The sequence below is a fragment of the Neolamprologus brichardi genome, chromosome 1, assembly GCF_056152115.1.
Source record: "Neolamprologus brichardi isolate AB-2024 chromosome 1, ASM5615211v1, whole genome shotgun sequence".
NCBI classification, from domain to species: domain Eukaryota; kingdom Metazoa; phylum Chordata; class Actinopteri; order Cichliformes; family Cichlidae; genus Neolamprologus; species Neolamprologus brichardi.
The window spans coordinates 29515488-29530300 of record NC_142104.1 but is presented as its reverse complement, the minus strand read 5'-3'; the positions used below and the strand labels follow the sequence as shown (position 1 = coordinate 29530300).

The 14813-nt window shown below is 42.8% G+C and overlaps 1 protein-coding gene across 13 annotated transcripts in view; it reads right to left on the bottom strand.

Moving 5' to 3' along the window:
• Positions 1-14813, bottom strand: part of neo1a (neogenin 1a) — a 163070-nt gene that overhangs the window by 49624 nt on the left and 98633 nt on the right. For all 13 annotated transcript variants that reach the window (XM_087840664.1, XM_087840678.1, XM_087840694.1 and 10 more), the window contains exon 5: positions 11190-11326. In XM_087840664.1, coding sequence (XP_087696790.1) covers positions 11190-11326 — 137 coding nt within the window. The remainder of the gene's footprint in view (positions 1-11189; positions 11327-14813) is intronic.

Below are 14813 nucleotides of genomic sequence, written 5' to 3'. Positions count from 1 at the left end.
CTTTTCAGCTCACAGCCCGACACACACCAACACAACAGCAGAGAGAGCACAGACTTTAAGGCGGCGAGGCGTGATTGCAGGTGTCGCTCAGGGGCGTCGCCTCCCCTGCAGCGGTGCTGCAGACCATGCCCCGCCACACACATTAACCAGGTAAAATACCTATTTAGGCAGAATTTTGCAAATATCTATTTTTTTGTTGTTAGCAGCATAGTGCTTTTTTTCCAATTACTTTTTAAAAGTTAAGTCAAGGCTCCAAAAGCCCAAAGACGATATAAGGGTGGCGGCTCACAACAGTTTTTGTTTGCTGGATCATTTTAGTTCAGCTGGGTGTCTTTCCTTTCGTTATATTTCTTTAAGAGTTCAAAATGTGTTAATTACATAAATAAAATGTAATTTTCTCTGTAGCACTTCATGGATTTCATAAGCAACACACCTTAGTTGCTCTGTGGAGTCTTTTAAAAAGCAGTTAAAAACTTTTCTTTTCAAACAAGCCTTTTGTTGATCTACGTATTTTATATTCTTTACATTATTTACATTTGATCTTTTACATTGTGTATAATGTCTATTGATTGTATTGTTTATTTTAATACTTGTGTACAGCGCTTTGTGACTGCCTGTCTGTGAAAAGCGCTTAATAAATAAACTTTACTTACTTAAGTTGTTCACACAAAGCATAAAGGTAAAAACAAACAAACAATATATACAGTGTTATCTTCATTTTAGATTTCAAAAAGTATTTGCGGCTCCCAGTGTTTTCTTTTGCGTGGAAACCGGGTCCAAGTGGCTCTTTGGGTGTTAAAAGGCTGCAGACCCCTGCCTTAAACTCTCAGCTAAGAGAGAGTAGAAACAGTAAACAGTGTCATGCAGCAACAAGCTAATTATTTTCTGCACGGTTCACACAATTTTTACAGATGGCAACACTTAAGAGTTGTTGTTTTTTTTCTAATTTATGCAGGAATGGTTGAAAGGCAGCTACTTTGGTACTAGCGCAGTACTGTCAGCACACTACTCCGGCTAAGCTGATCTCCCCTAGTCCTGCTAATGAGGGCCAGAGAGGAGTTATTTGATCTGCTGGGGCGATACAGTGCCTCATCAATCTGTCCTGGAACAAGGTCACCAGGAGCGCAGGGCCCGGGCCTCGTCCCCTCTCTATAATTGGACTGTACGTGTTGTGAGAAGAGAAGAGGGCAAGACGGACTATGTGTGCACGTGCGTGTACGCTGCAGCTACACCCGTGCGTCCTCTGATAAGCATCGACCTCGTTGACCACAATTTAAATGACTGTATTGTTATTGTGTGGCTGCGTGTCATGATTTGCCATCAGCCTCCTGGGCGCGGTGATGGCTGGTTATTAGCATCTACTTTGCGACTATTCACAGGAGCTGATTGGATATTAGTTGCAGTGGGCGGATAAGGTCCTTTCTTTTTGGTCTTTTTTTTTTGGGCTTTAGTCAGCAGCAGGCTGTGAGGTCAAATCTTCATCTGCTTGATGTAACACGGGCTAATTTACTGTAACACACAAGTTAACAGATTAGCCTTCATACTGCTGGGGAAAGCATTTAGCGCTAGAAAGGCGTTCAAGACTCTTTGTAATTAAAACCAGAAAGGAAAAAAGAAAAAAAACCCCACACGTTTCTTTAACAATAACGGCCTCATTGGAGAGCTGGAGCTACGGGACACATTGGGTTCTGTGTCGACTTTGTATTTCCCTGACCTTGAAATGCACTTTGCCCATCTGTTTGCTATTTCCATGCTCTACACACAGCACATGGAGCAAAGGCGGGGAGAGAAAGGGAGAGCGAGAGAGACACAACTCGACAGAAGCTGCACACGAAGCCACGGCTATCTAAAAACACAGAGCCAAAAGACGCCTTTCCTGCCTCCTTACCTTGTCTGGTACAATGCTGTTTTATCCTCCTTAACTACATAAACTGATGCAGAATTATTACATCTGCCAAACATTTGAAGTTTCATTGATTTTCTTTCTTTAAACACATTTCCGCATCCCTCTCATTCATGTGAGCAGCGTATACTTCTAAGGTCAAAACAAAAATCGAGCTAAATGCTACTTTGGTAACAAACTCTGTTCAATGCTCGCATCATGTGGCCTTTAAAATGCTCATGGCCTCAAACGGTTTTTCAACTGCAACAACTTCACGCGTGACACTTGGAGAATAAACCTTTGAGTTTAAGATGTGCAGTATTACCTCAAGTTCACCAATTAAGCACGGTGTGGAGTTTCTTTTCCACGTTGATGCTGAAAAATATTTTAAAAACAAACGAAAAAGTGCTCTGTTGTAGTCTGGTGGAGTATGAGCTCGGGTCAAACACAAAACAGACACACAGAGCCACAGAATACTGAAACCTTCCTTCTGCTTTCTTAATGAGCATCTTGGTTTTCCGCGGGCCTCTGAGGTTATTATTGACGACTGACACGAGAATAGAAATGAGGACGGCGATGCTTCTAGACTCGATCAGTTTTTGACTGGCAAGACAGCCACATCATCCCGATCTCTGTGTGTCTGCGTGTGCACAAGAGTGTATCCACCTGTGTGTGTGTGTTTGCGTGTGTTCCCTGCAGGGAGGCGTGTGAGCTGTGAATAATGTGCTTCACAGTGTGGTGTCCCCTGGATATTTGCCTCTAGTATGTGCGCAGCACAGGCAGGTGGAATCCTTGGTTTGCTTTGGTGTGTCGGGGACACACGAGGCTGAGACACCACCGAGTCAGTGTGAGTCTGTGTTTGCGTGGAAGGCTGAATAATGTTTGGATAGGAATTTTTAAACATGCCAGGATACTTGTCCTTATTACTTCTGCTATATGCTGTACATAATTGGGTTTGCGCCCTCCCCCGCTGGCGATGTGTGAGTGGGTCGATTTTGCTTTCTTTCTTGTGTGTGTGGGTGTGTGTCTGTGTCTAAGCACTTGCTTATGCATGCAAACATATGTTTCTGTACATCCAATGCTGTCTCAGCCTGTGCACACTCCCCACATTCATATGGGTGTTTGGTTCATATTGGAATGTCTGTATCAGTGTGTGTAGCAGAGCCTCCTATAAAGATTTGCTGGTGACAGGTTTTGATGGTGGCTGGTGCCCTGCAGCTCTCTCCCTCTTTCTCTGTTTCACCACTCCAATTGTTTCCTGATTCTCCAAGTCCTTCCCTATCTCTCCATCTTTACCCCACCCCCCCCCCCCCCACCCCCAACTCCCCTCCATCTGAGCAGACATGCACCATTTTCTCTAAACGGTGTTCTGACATTTGGAACCTTTTGGACTGAGGAATGGCTATAAATGTCTAAATACACCAATATAGCTAAGGGCTGGGTAAGGGAAATGTGTGTCAGTCCAACAGCAGGCCTGATGACCTTTAATTGGCAGCCTGTTTTTGCAGTGGTACAATGTCTATATGGAAAATTCCCCGCAGTGCCTGTATGGAGCAAAGGGTGTGTGTTTTGGGTGCGTTTTCTTTGTTTAACAGGTGGCTGTGCAACGATTTTGCAGCTCACCCATTTCTCATAAACGACACCCTCAACCAAAGCTGGATTTTTTGGTTAGAGGAGCTGACAAAAGACGTGCCGATCCACGCGATCGGTCCAAATCCGGAGTGGTTCATAAACACGTTTTCCCGCAGTCTATGGTTCACAGACACACGCATATACAAACACACACGAATGCTAAATTCCACCAGCTGGAAGATCTCTAAACAGGCTGCACTGTTTTGGAGCATAAATACCACTCTGTAATGAAAGAGAAATCCAACAGAAACAGAAAAAAACAACTAAAGGGAATGCAGACACTGGAAACAAATGGGAGAGGAAACAAACAGCTAGACAAATGTAAAAGGAGGGAAACCAGCCAGAGGAAGTGCGATACGAGCTCTTCGAGGCTGGTATTATCTCTCGAGCCGGTAGCTTAGTAAAAGAAGCTTTAATGCAGACTTGCACCGACTCCAGTGAACTACTAAAAGAGGGCCACAAAAAGGTCATGTGCGTGTCTTGCTGTGAGCTTGTTAAAACAAAACCCCACAGGATTCCTGAAGGGATTCTGGGGAGATAGCTTTACTTAAAGCTTCAGTAAACTGAACTGAGTCATAGAGAGGGAGAAAAACCTATTTGTACTGATACATATATCAAACACAAAGAACTAAAGAAAGTACTGTAGCTGCTTCCAGAGATGATGCAAAAGGTAAAATAAATCACTTTTCAGCATATATCCCATAAAATGTAAGCCACAGCAGTAAATATATTATGTCTTAAAGCGAAAGGATACAAAAATTCAAGACATTTTACCACTCTGATACCTTGGCCAGAGTCCAGTTAGCTTCCTGAAGTGAAAAAACAGTGTTGGGCAGTCTGGGTTTACTCTGAGGGCAAGTCAAGCTTGGACTGCACTAATTACCCCTCCTGCTCTTCCAAAGATAACAGCGTTACTCTTAATCCTGGCCAAAACAAACAGCTTCAGCAATAAGGCTGAAAGAGGGATGCTCTGTGCTTGCATTCCAAGTCAGCGAGCAGATAATAATGTCTTGTTAGAGGAAGAGTCATAGAGGACTTCAATCTGTGGATTTTTCTGATATAACAACAACTGAGCGAAAGCGCAGGCACGAGTGCGTCAATGAAATGCTAAACCGGGGCTTGCAAACGTGGTGCATAGAGGAAGGAGTCTGCTCTGCCTTCATTTCAGAGCAATTCTCAGTAGAGCTCAAACAGATTGCTGTTGCTACTCAACCTTCAATTGGAAGTGCTCCGAGCGCATGGAAAACAAAATAGAGAACTAATTTGATGATTTACTCGCAATGCATATGCACGCTTTGCTTTAAACTGGGCTATTGTTGTCAGCTATTACAGGAGAATCTCTGGCAATCGGGTGCATCAACCTTTGTCTGCTATGTTTTATGTAAATTTAATTACTGCCATGGCAATGATCTCAGTAGAAGAGCAAAAGGAAACAAATTTATTGCGGAAAATATTTGTGTCAAGCTCATTTCTCAATGAAGGGAGGTCAATATGACTACATTTTTGGTTGGGACGACTTGAATAGATGCAGGTGCATTTTTTTAAGCTGGTTAATAAATTTCTATTTTAAGAGCCAAATAAGCAACAAGTTAGACCACAAAAGCCACACCTAGCTATGGCTATGCTTCCTCCATACGCCCTCCAAGGGTCAGAGAAGTGGCTCCTGTATCCACGCATGAGAAGCTAACACAATGGTTAAACTGGAAGGCGTACAATGGAGTCAGAAAGAGGATACGATAACAGCCGCTATGGAAAAAAGAAAAAAGGAAAACGCGTTTGTGTTAGGGGTGTTTCCCTTTATTAGATTAGCATTCTTTAAATAGCTAAATGGAAAGTTTCTGTTTTATTTTGGACGAGTTGTAACTGCAGGTGGCTGCAGGGGCAGCAGGATGACTGTGTGCCAAAGCACCCAGCAGATTTGATCAAATTTATAACGTTCAATGCATCATTTAGAGAAAACTATTCCTTGGAAAAAAAAAAAATACTTTGAGCATACGTTGCCTTTGCTGGTGGGGAGTAGAAGGGCTCAATGGAACTTGTGTTTTCTGCCGAGCATTTGCAGTTGTGACAGTCATATGAACATCAAAGTTTTCATAACCAAGTCCACTCCATGATTCACTATGTCCCCTAACGGTTTCTGTACGTATGACTTTATCAGACTTTCACATCATCGTGGAGGAATTTTGGCTCGCTCATCGTTACAACGCTGCTTCAGCTCATTGAGGGTTGAGGTAATTTGTTTATGCACAGATTGCATCACAGCATGCTGAACTCTGGGCCATTGCAACATCTCCACTCTTTCTTTTTCAGCAATTCTGTCGCAGACTTACTGCTGTGTTTGGGATCATCGTGCTTTTGCATGACCCGATTTGGGTGAAGGTTTTACAGCTGGCCTCACGTTTGAATACTTTGGTATACAGAGGTCATGGTTGACTCATTGACTGCAAGGTACCCAGGTCCTGTTGCTGCAAAAGAAGCCCAAATCATCACCCCTCCCCCACCGTGCTGACGGTTTATAGGAGGCATTTGTGCCGATATGAACATGGCACTGTGCATTACGTCTTCACTTTGGTCTCATCTGTTCAAAAAACATTATTACAGAAGTCTTGTGGTTTGTTCACATGTAACTATACTCTTTTTGGAGAGAAAAGGCTTTCTGCTAGCAACTCTAACAGTAGTGTCAGGAAATTTAATATTTAACATTCTAACTGTAGAGTCTGAGATGGAGCTCTCCCTCTTTCACTCTCTTGCTCTCTTTTTTTTCTGCACAGTCTGACCTTGGGGTGAATTTCCTGGGACATCCAGTTCTGGGAATATTGTGGCACTGTGTAAACACACCTGAAAGATCCAACCTGCCCAGACTTCTGCTTTTATAAAGGTGCTCACAACTGCAGACAATGAATTAAATCACATGTATTTGATTAGCAGATCTGGCTGCTACAAACCTCTTTATTTAGCCCTGCCCATAAAAATTAAGTCTTGTGAAGCTTTTTTTCACATTACCTTCAGTGACTTACTTAAAAAAATATATTCCTTTTTATAATAAAAGGAGTAAATTGAGCACGTCTGTATGTTCGTTGCTATTTTTATCCATTTCTGTAACATGGTAAAAACATTCCAGAGTGCTCAGCCTTTGGGAAAGAGTCTTTTACAGGCCAGACCAATTAACTTGATAGCATGATGATACCATAAATGAGGGCCACTGACAAGAAGCCTCATAAAACTGGTAACATATACTGTACGTTTGTGGGGAAACTATTTTTGTCCTGCACACACACACACACACACACACACACACACACACACACACACACACACACCCACCCATATAGAAAGACCAGGTCTGGGTGGTGCCCCCTGCAATGCAAGACCATAATGAAAAGCTGCTGCCTCCTCTGGCTTCATTTATCCTCTTGCCAGTTCTAACAGAGGCTGAGATGTCAAACAAAATCATACTGAGCAGAGCACACACTCAAACAAACTCGCAGTTATCCCACAAACACATACAAGGGTGCTGACACTTGTTTCTGTGAAGGGTCCAATGATGTGATTCAAGTGGAAAGCTGAGCTAAATGTTACTGTAAACACTTGTTTAGAGGCTCGCATTTTTTCAAACTTCCTGTCTTGCTGGGAGTTGTAGTGCTGTAAAAGTTCTCTAACTCGAATCCCCTTTAACTCACTGACACTTTGATTATATTTCATAAAAAGACCGATAGGGAGCACACTGCTCTCAGACAGCCATTGCTTATGTGTGACAGCTGCTGACAGTATCGCTTTGAAAGCTTCTTTTTGTATTTGGTGACAAATTGAAAAGACATATTTGTTTATTTCCTTGCTTTGTCCACAGCTGTAAGATTTGCAGGATATGCAATAGATAGTGTTTTTTACAGTTTTCTTAGTATAGAGTACCGCCTGTTGAATCATAAATGGACTACTGCTTGGTACAAGCTGGTGAAATTGTGTCTCAAGAAGCAAACAGTGCACAGTGCAATGTACACTTTTTGCATTTGTTGGACCTCTACTGTCAAAGTATCGCAGGTAGAGGATACTATTTCTCACTGTAATCCCATGCTGAGAATTACACATACATGTATTAGAAACAAAACACTACATGAAAACACTGATTTCACACACTCTTTTGGTACACTGATGAGCTTTAACCGCAGCAGGATGGTGTGATTGGAAGTGAAATACAGTGTAAAATTACAGTGAAGCACAGATATCATCCAGCCACCGATGTCTCTCAGTTACATGGTGTTAACAGTGAACATTGGAGCTTTGTGGCACAGAGGTATAAGCTATTACAGGCTTTGGCTACACAGACAGTACTTGGATTAACTAGAAACAGAATGAGGGCAGACGAGGCAGCATGTAAATACGATATCATTTCTGCGTAATGGCATGCTCAAACCAAGTAAATGTTTATGGGCCTTTTGGCAACCCATATATTCTTCCCTAACAACCAATGGGAAAACCGTATCTTTCCAAAGTGCAATCAAAAGCTAAAAATCAATTAACACTAACAACATAAAGTCTTCTCCAGCACTCAAAGATTCTCAGTGGGGACACGGTTTGGACTCTGTGGTGGCCAGTACACGTGCTCCCTTAACTGCTCTTTCAAAATCTGAGCCCAGTGAATCCTGGCATTAGGGTGTTGGAATATAGCCATCAGGGAGGAAAAAGAATCCATTGACAGAAAAACTATTCAGTTTATTCAGGTAGTCAGCTGACTTCATTTTTTTGGCCACTTACTCTTGCAGAAAGTAAACCTGCAGCAACTCCAGATTATAACACTGCCCCTACAGGCTTGTACAGTAGATACGAGGCATGATGGCTGCATCACTTCATCCACCTTTCTTCTTACCTGATACGCCCACCACTCTGAAACAGGGGAATTGTGGAGTCATCACGTCACATGACCAGATTATCCTTCCATTGCAAAGTCCAATCTGTCTGCTCCTTAGCAAAGTGAATGCCTTTCCCAGATTAACTCACTGATAAGGCTACATAGGCTACACTCATCTTCACATTGCAAGTATGTAAATAGTCTCACTTTTATTGTTATAACATAGCTCTGAGTTCTGCTATAGATTTTGTATGATTTGTTTCCAGCACACTTAAGTGCTGTCCAATCAAGATGTTTTTTTAGAATCACATTTCTTCCTCAGAAATGACGGCTGACCACCATCCACTGTTCCAGGTCTTACTAATGCATTAGACAGTTCTTCACCTAATTTTAGCAGCTTCAGCATTCTTCTTAGATTGCTTGATGTAAGCAGAGAATTTGGTGAAATTGCATCTTTTCCATGAACACTGGATGTGTCTTCCAATGTGGTTGTTTAGAAAAAAAATGAAAAGCTACTCACTGCATCAGCAAAGATTAAATAACCAGTTACCAGCCAAAACATATTAATCACTGCAGTAATTATCCAATGGAAGTCTCTTATGTATTTGCTTATTTAAATCCACGCAGTGACTTTCATTTGCAGTATATTTTACCAGCACATCCCACAGTTTTGCTTAGTTTTTTTTTTTAACCTCATGCTCTTTTTAATTGTCATATAAAGCTGAATTTAAATTGTGCCATTTCTGTTTCCTCCAAACTGCGAAATAAAGCGTGTGCCCCATTTCAAATTGAATCCACTGTGTATAGGAGAGTCTCACATGAAAGCATATTCATATGGCCCAGTGAATTAGTGTTAACGATAAGCTCGCTGAACACTGCAGAAAATAAACATCTAAGGACTAAAAATACTGGATGGGCAATCACATTCAAGGAGGGTTAAATTAAATTTAACAGTCCCCGACTCTCAAATAATTTCTGAACCTGAAAATCGTGCTATGCATTAGCTAGACAATGCACACAGGTGTGTGGGGCAAGTGCATACCTAATCTTTTCTTTGGCACCACTATGTAAAAAAAAATGTTGTGCATGAATCTGTATGCATCTCTAGTTTCACAGATGAGTGCCAGCTGCACTGCAAACCCTGAAGCATTCTGCAGGCGAAACCCAACAGTCCTTTACCATATCAAATCCCCGTCTGGCTGTCTGGATCCCCTCTCCAGCACAAACTGTCCAGTGTTTATGAAAAGCCACTGGCCGCGTAAACACACAATTTCCTCTTGTTACTGCAGCTGAAGAGGCCCTAAGGTAATTTAGAAGGAGTCAGTCATAGGAAAAATTGTTTTGTTGTTAGTATAGATTCATAGCACATTGATCCGAGTGTCTTTTACAAGCGCCACTACTTATTGAGGGAAACAATTGACCTTTCCGGGGTCACTTCTGTTGTCAAGGAAGCAAATCAATGCCACAATCTGGTTTCTTTATGAATCTGGACGAAGCAAATGCAATTAGCCCCGTGAGTCAACAGCACTGGAACTAATCCAACTGCTTTATTCTATTATAGTGACGCATGTTTTTCAACAATATTTCAAGCCGGCTGATCAATCTTCTCCAGTCCTGTCACCGTGGAAGTGGAGGCCAGCGGTGGGGGGCGGGAGTTGAGCTGAAAACATGAAGGATTTCAGAGGGAATTCGCTGGACAGACTTGAGGACAGAAAAACGAGTGAAGTCAGATGTCCTCCTGTGACCTGATCCGATTTTCCATTACTGTCTCCTTTAATCACAGTAAGCGACGGGAAGTGATGAAAGAGTGGTGGATGGTGGGGGTGATGAAGAGATGAAGGGATTTGGGGAAGAAAGGGTTGGGAGTCGTGGCACGACTGGGGCTGTGTGTGAAATGCAATGAACCTTCAGAACGAGCCTCGGGCTGTTTCCCCCATTTTAAAGTTATTTCACACCAAATCCCGTTGACTCGCCTCGTCGGGGAAAAGCATACAAATACACATGGGCTATGTGGGATTCACGTGCATTATTCTAACCAACATAAACTCTGATTACAGAGCGGATTGTCGGGTAGTTTCAACAACAGATGCTATCCTCTGAAAAATAATAACAGAAAGACACAGATAAAGATAAATTGTATTGCATACTGCTTCTGTGTTCTGTTCCAGCTAGTCCTTCCTAATTCTAGTGTCTGGTACGCACCTCAAATACTTCTGTTATTCCTCTGATGAGATGAATGATATGAGGAGAAAGAAAAACACAGCAGATATCGACAGATACGAACGCTTCCGTGGCAAATATTCACTGCCAACACTGCCTATATGTGTCTGCAAGAGCATATTTTTCAACAGGACTGAGCCACGTGCTTGGGAAACCGCTACCTCTGCATAGCTTGCATGCAAGAAATCCACTTTGTTTCATTTCATTTCAGACTGAGCTCTCAGTGGCTTTGTTTCGCTTCTGGGATATGAGTCCAAAGGGCTTTTAATAACCTCATTCCCAAACATAATCAGATGAGATGAGGCTGTTTTCGGTATTGAAGGATGGTCTGAGAGTTCAGTCGAAGCTGGAGGGGCTCAGCTTCTCTCCACTGCACTCTCCTTAGTAACTAATGCAACCTCGCGTGCTGCTGCTTCACACTAATTTCTAATCTGTGAATTAATTTAGCTTGTGTTGCCGCTTTGACTTGTAACCACACTAGGATGTTTTAAACCTTGTAGTGACATTCAGAATAAATGGGTCATTTGCGATATTCCCGTATGGTTTGATATCCAGTTCGGACCTTTGGTTTTAAACCAGGAAGCGGACAATACAGGCTGATAAAGGTACCTTGTACTGTGAGTTGGGCCTGGGCTTCAATGGTGGTGTTGGAATTGTCTGCAACACAGGTGTAGATCCCAGCGTCTGCCTCCGTGAGGTTGGAAATTTGTAGACTGCCCCCTCCCAGCACCTCCACACGACCATCACTGAGGAGAGAAAGTAGGAAGGTTGTGGAAAAGGAAAAAAGAAAATTAGCTCCACCTAAACATGTAAGCAGCACTTTCTTTTATCATAGCCATACATTAATGACCTTTACTTGGGCCCTTGCTACATGTAACACAGTCGGCATCACACTCGGGAGCCATCAGGCTGCTGACCCTCTAAACAGCATGTGGACACAGCTGAACATCAGCAGCGACATCTTTTTTTTAAAACAGACTTGTAAAATATGTAGAAAGTCATGGCAGCCCATTTACATGAAATGTATTCTCCTCTTGCTCAGATCGCTGAACAGTAATGGATGCATCCTCTGGAGCCCCGAGCTCCTCTGCTGACCTGGGTTTGACTCCACATCTCACCCTCGTTTCTTTTTGCTCTGTCACCTCATACCAACTCTCTGAATAAATAAAAGATGCTAAAAGCAGAGTCAACTTTGCATTTCTTCCCAACAGTTTACTGGATTTGGAAACCTGGTAATATAACTAGAGTGCGACAGAAACAGGATTCTCGATGTAAAAATACTAGAGTGGAAAAAAGACTGCTGTATTCACCATAATCTCCTGCCAAAAAAAAAAAGAAAGAAAAAAAAAAATCACTGATAAACCAGCTTGAACAAATGTCACTGATATACACAGTCCTCTGTACAGCTGAAACCAGCACCAAACAGTGACTAAAAGCTACAAATTGCAGGCACACCTTTGAGTCAAAGCACGGGGCAAAGTTGTAGCGCAAATGATCAGAAAGCAGGAGGATCAGCAATTAAACTCTGAGTTGAGTTTTCAACAATTCTCCCGTCTCCGATTCTTCGTTCAGCAACCCAACAGCATAATTGCGCCTGTGTGAGCGAGTCAGTCTAACTTAGCAGGCTTGCTGTGGGAAGCGAGCCTCTCCTGGTGTGACAGCGAAGAAAAGCTGAAAGCCATAAAGTGCGTAGATAAGCTGAGCCTGCAGAGTAGTAGTACTAAAGGCGCAATAAACAATAAGCGTGACTGTAATAATGTGTTTGTAATATTATCATATGTTATTGTCCTATAATATATAGACTCTCAAGGCATTGATCAGTCCAGCTTTTACCAGAGCAGCTGGGATTTCCAGTTTGCACAGCCACGCTACTGCAGCCCTTTCTCCACCTTAACAAACGTTTTCCTTTTCTTTCATTAGCCGTTAATTAACTGGAGTGCTGTGAAGCGGCCCCGACTAGCAGACTGAAAACCTGTTTCATTCAGCTGCTTATTATCCTAAAGAATCTATGCCTAACCCAAAGATCCAAACACACAAGTATTTGTACAGCCTCGTTTTGAACCAGTGACCCCTCTCCGTTTTAAACAGTCCCAACTTTGATTTCCCCAACAAGCCCACGGGGATGCAGTCTGTGGCCAAGCTCCGGCTTGATTCAACAAGCACTGGAGCATGAGAGGAGGAGGATGCTGAGAGGAAAGAAAAACGGTAATCAATAGCTTGCAGAGAGAACTCTGCATTCAGACAGCGAGAGAGAGAGAGAGAAAATGGGATGCAGGGAGAAAAGCGGGATCAGCGGGTTGGCAGACGAAGATAAAAATCCAAAAGACAGCCACAGCAAGCGAGATGCAACTGAGGAACACTAGATCAGCGCATAATGGTTTCTGCACAGTGGATATCTGCAGAAAAGAGGAGGATACTGAAGAAAACAACTATATGCTGAAGGCTGGTTTTGTTTTAAACCAACTGCTGAGTGGCAAAGATACTCCACGTAAGCTCCCGCACCTCCTTTCTCGACTGCACCTGGGTTCAGCAGTGCTGGCCATTGAGGCCATCTGCCTGTGCTGGGGAGAAGCATTCAAGTAGCACTCAACCGGCTGTCACCAAAAAGACTTTGCTGTTTCATTTCTACTTCATCAAGCCTCATCCAGAGAAAAAAAAATAGTTTGATCTTATCACTTTGTAGTTGACAGCTGGTCGAGAAAATGGACTTTCGAAGCTCATGTGTAAATCAGTGTTATCCTTTACTTCCAATGGAATTCCTCAAAGGTTCTTAAACCCTAAAGCATTTCAGTGAGGTTAACTTGCATCTACCCACTTGGCCCGTCATGGCTACAAATCTCTGAATTCGACAAATAGCCTCTACGTTTACTCCTCTGTAGATTGTTAGCTTAAACTCTTTCCCCCTTGTACGCCTGCAAGGGTAACCCTGGTTTCTCTTTTTTGAACAGAGCAGTCATATTTGAGGTGCATCAGCAATTGATCTCTACCTGTACAGAGTTCACTAAACCATGGTGACCCAAGTAGCTACTAATGGAAAATGGGCATAAGGTTACTCTTGCCAAAACCCAGAGCATATTGTAGTGGTCATCAACCTTTATTGATATATCGTGAGGTGTCAGAAGTCATCATTAAGGGTACAGGGAAGGTTGTCAAATGTCATGTTTATGTCAAAAAGAGCTAACTTTAAGCAGTTTCATCAGCCATAGTTTCCTACACAGCTATCCTATCACAGAGTTGGCAACACTAGCTGACAAATTCTAGGAAAAAATTCTACAGGAATCACATTAACAGTTCCTGTAACCAACCTCTCATTAGATATGTGAACAGTGTAAGGCTTGCTCTTTAATCCAAGCCAGGAACAGGTATATGTACTCAGGTCAAAAGAGCCATACTGAAACAAGTTCAACTCAGAGTGCTGCAATCTGAGAAGAACAAACAGCACACGGGACCAGATTGTATAAAAAAGAAACAGGTGCAAAAATAGTACACTCAGCAGAAAGCTTGACAGAGGATGGCCTCAGTGTTCAAGGTGGGAAAGTGGGGGAAACACAAAGAAGGCGGCTGCCTCTCCTTTTAGTCCCGAGACTGCAGTAAGGAAAACAGAAAATGCCAAACGTCCTGCTGTACATTGATTAGTTCTCTGCGCGTGAGGGCGAGTGTGGCTGGTTGTGCTCCGAGGCTCTGCATGTCCAAAACCCGCTGAATGAAAAATTTCTCTGAAAGACGCATTTAGCACCAAGCGTTCCTGCAGTTGAGTCTCACCAGGACAGCTTTTCAGACTCTTGGCCTTTAATGCCGCGTGCTCCATAAAAGGCATTGAAAGCTTCCTCTTGTAGTTGAAAGAAGAACATACAGTACACGTCAAACCACCGGGCAATTTCTCATTCCGTTTAGAGCGAGTCAATCTCGGCTCTAACTGCAGTGGCTAAAGTGCTCCGCTGAACAAGGAATGCATTACTGAGACCATGAGGGAGGGAGACAAAGTAAATTGGCTTGAGCTGAATGAGCCGGAGACACCTCAAACTGTTGTGAGGGAGCTCGCTCCACTTGTGGTCGTTTAAATTAAGACGCGGTGCCTGCTGGAAGAATGTGAAGGATGTCTCGTGCAGTAAGCTGAAAGTCCTCGGCGGTAAGTGAGACTCTAATTAAAACTGGATTTACCTACAAAGAGATGTTAAATTGGCTCGCTGTTTTCCCACCGTCACTTTTCTTCTTGTTACAAAAACGGCAGAT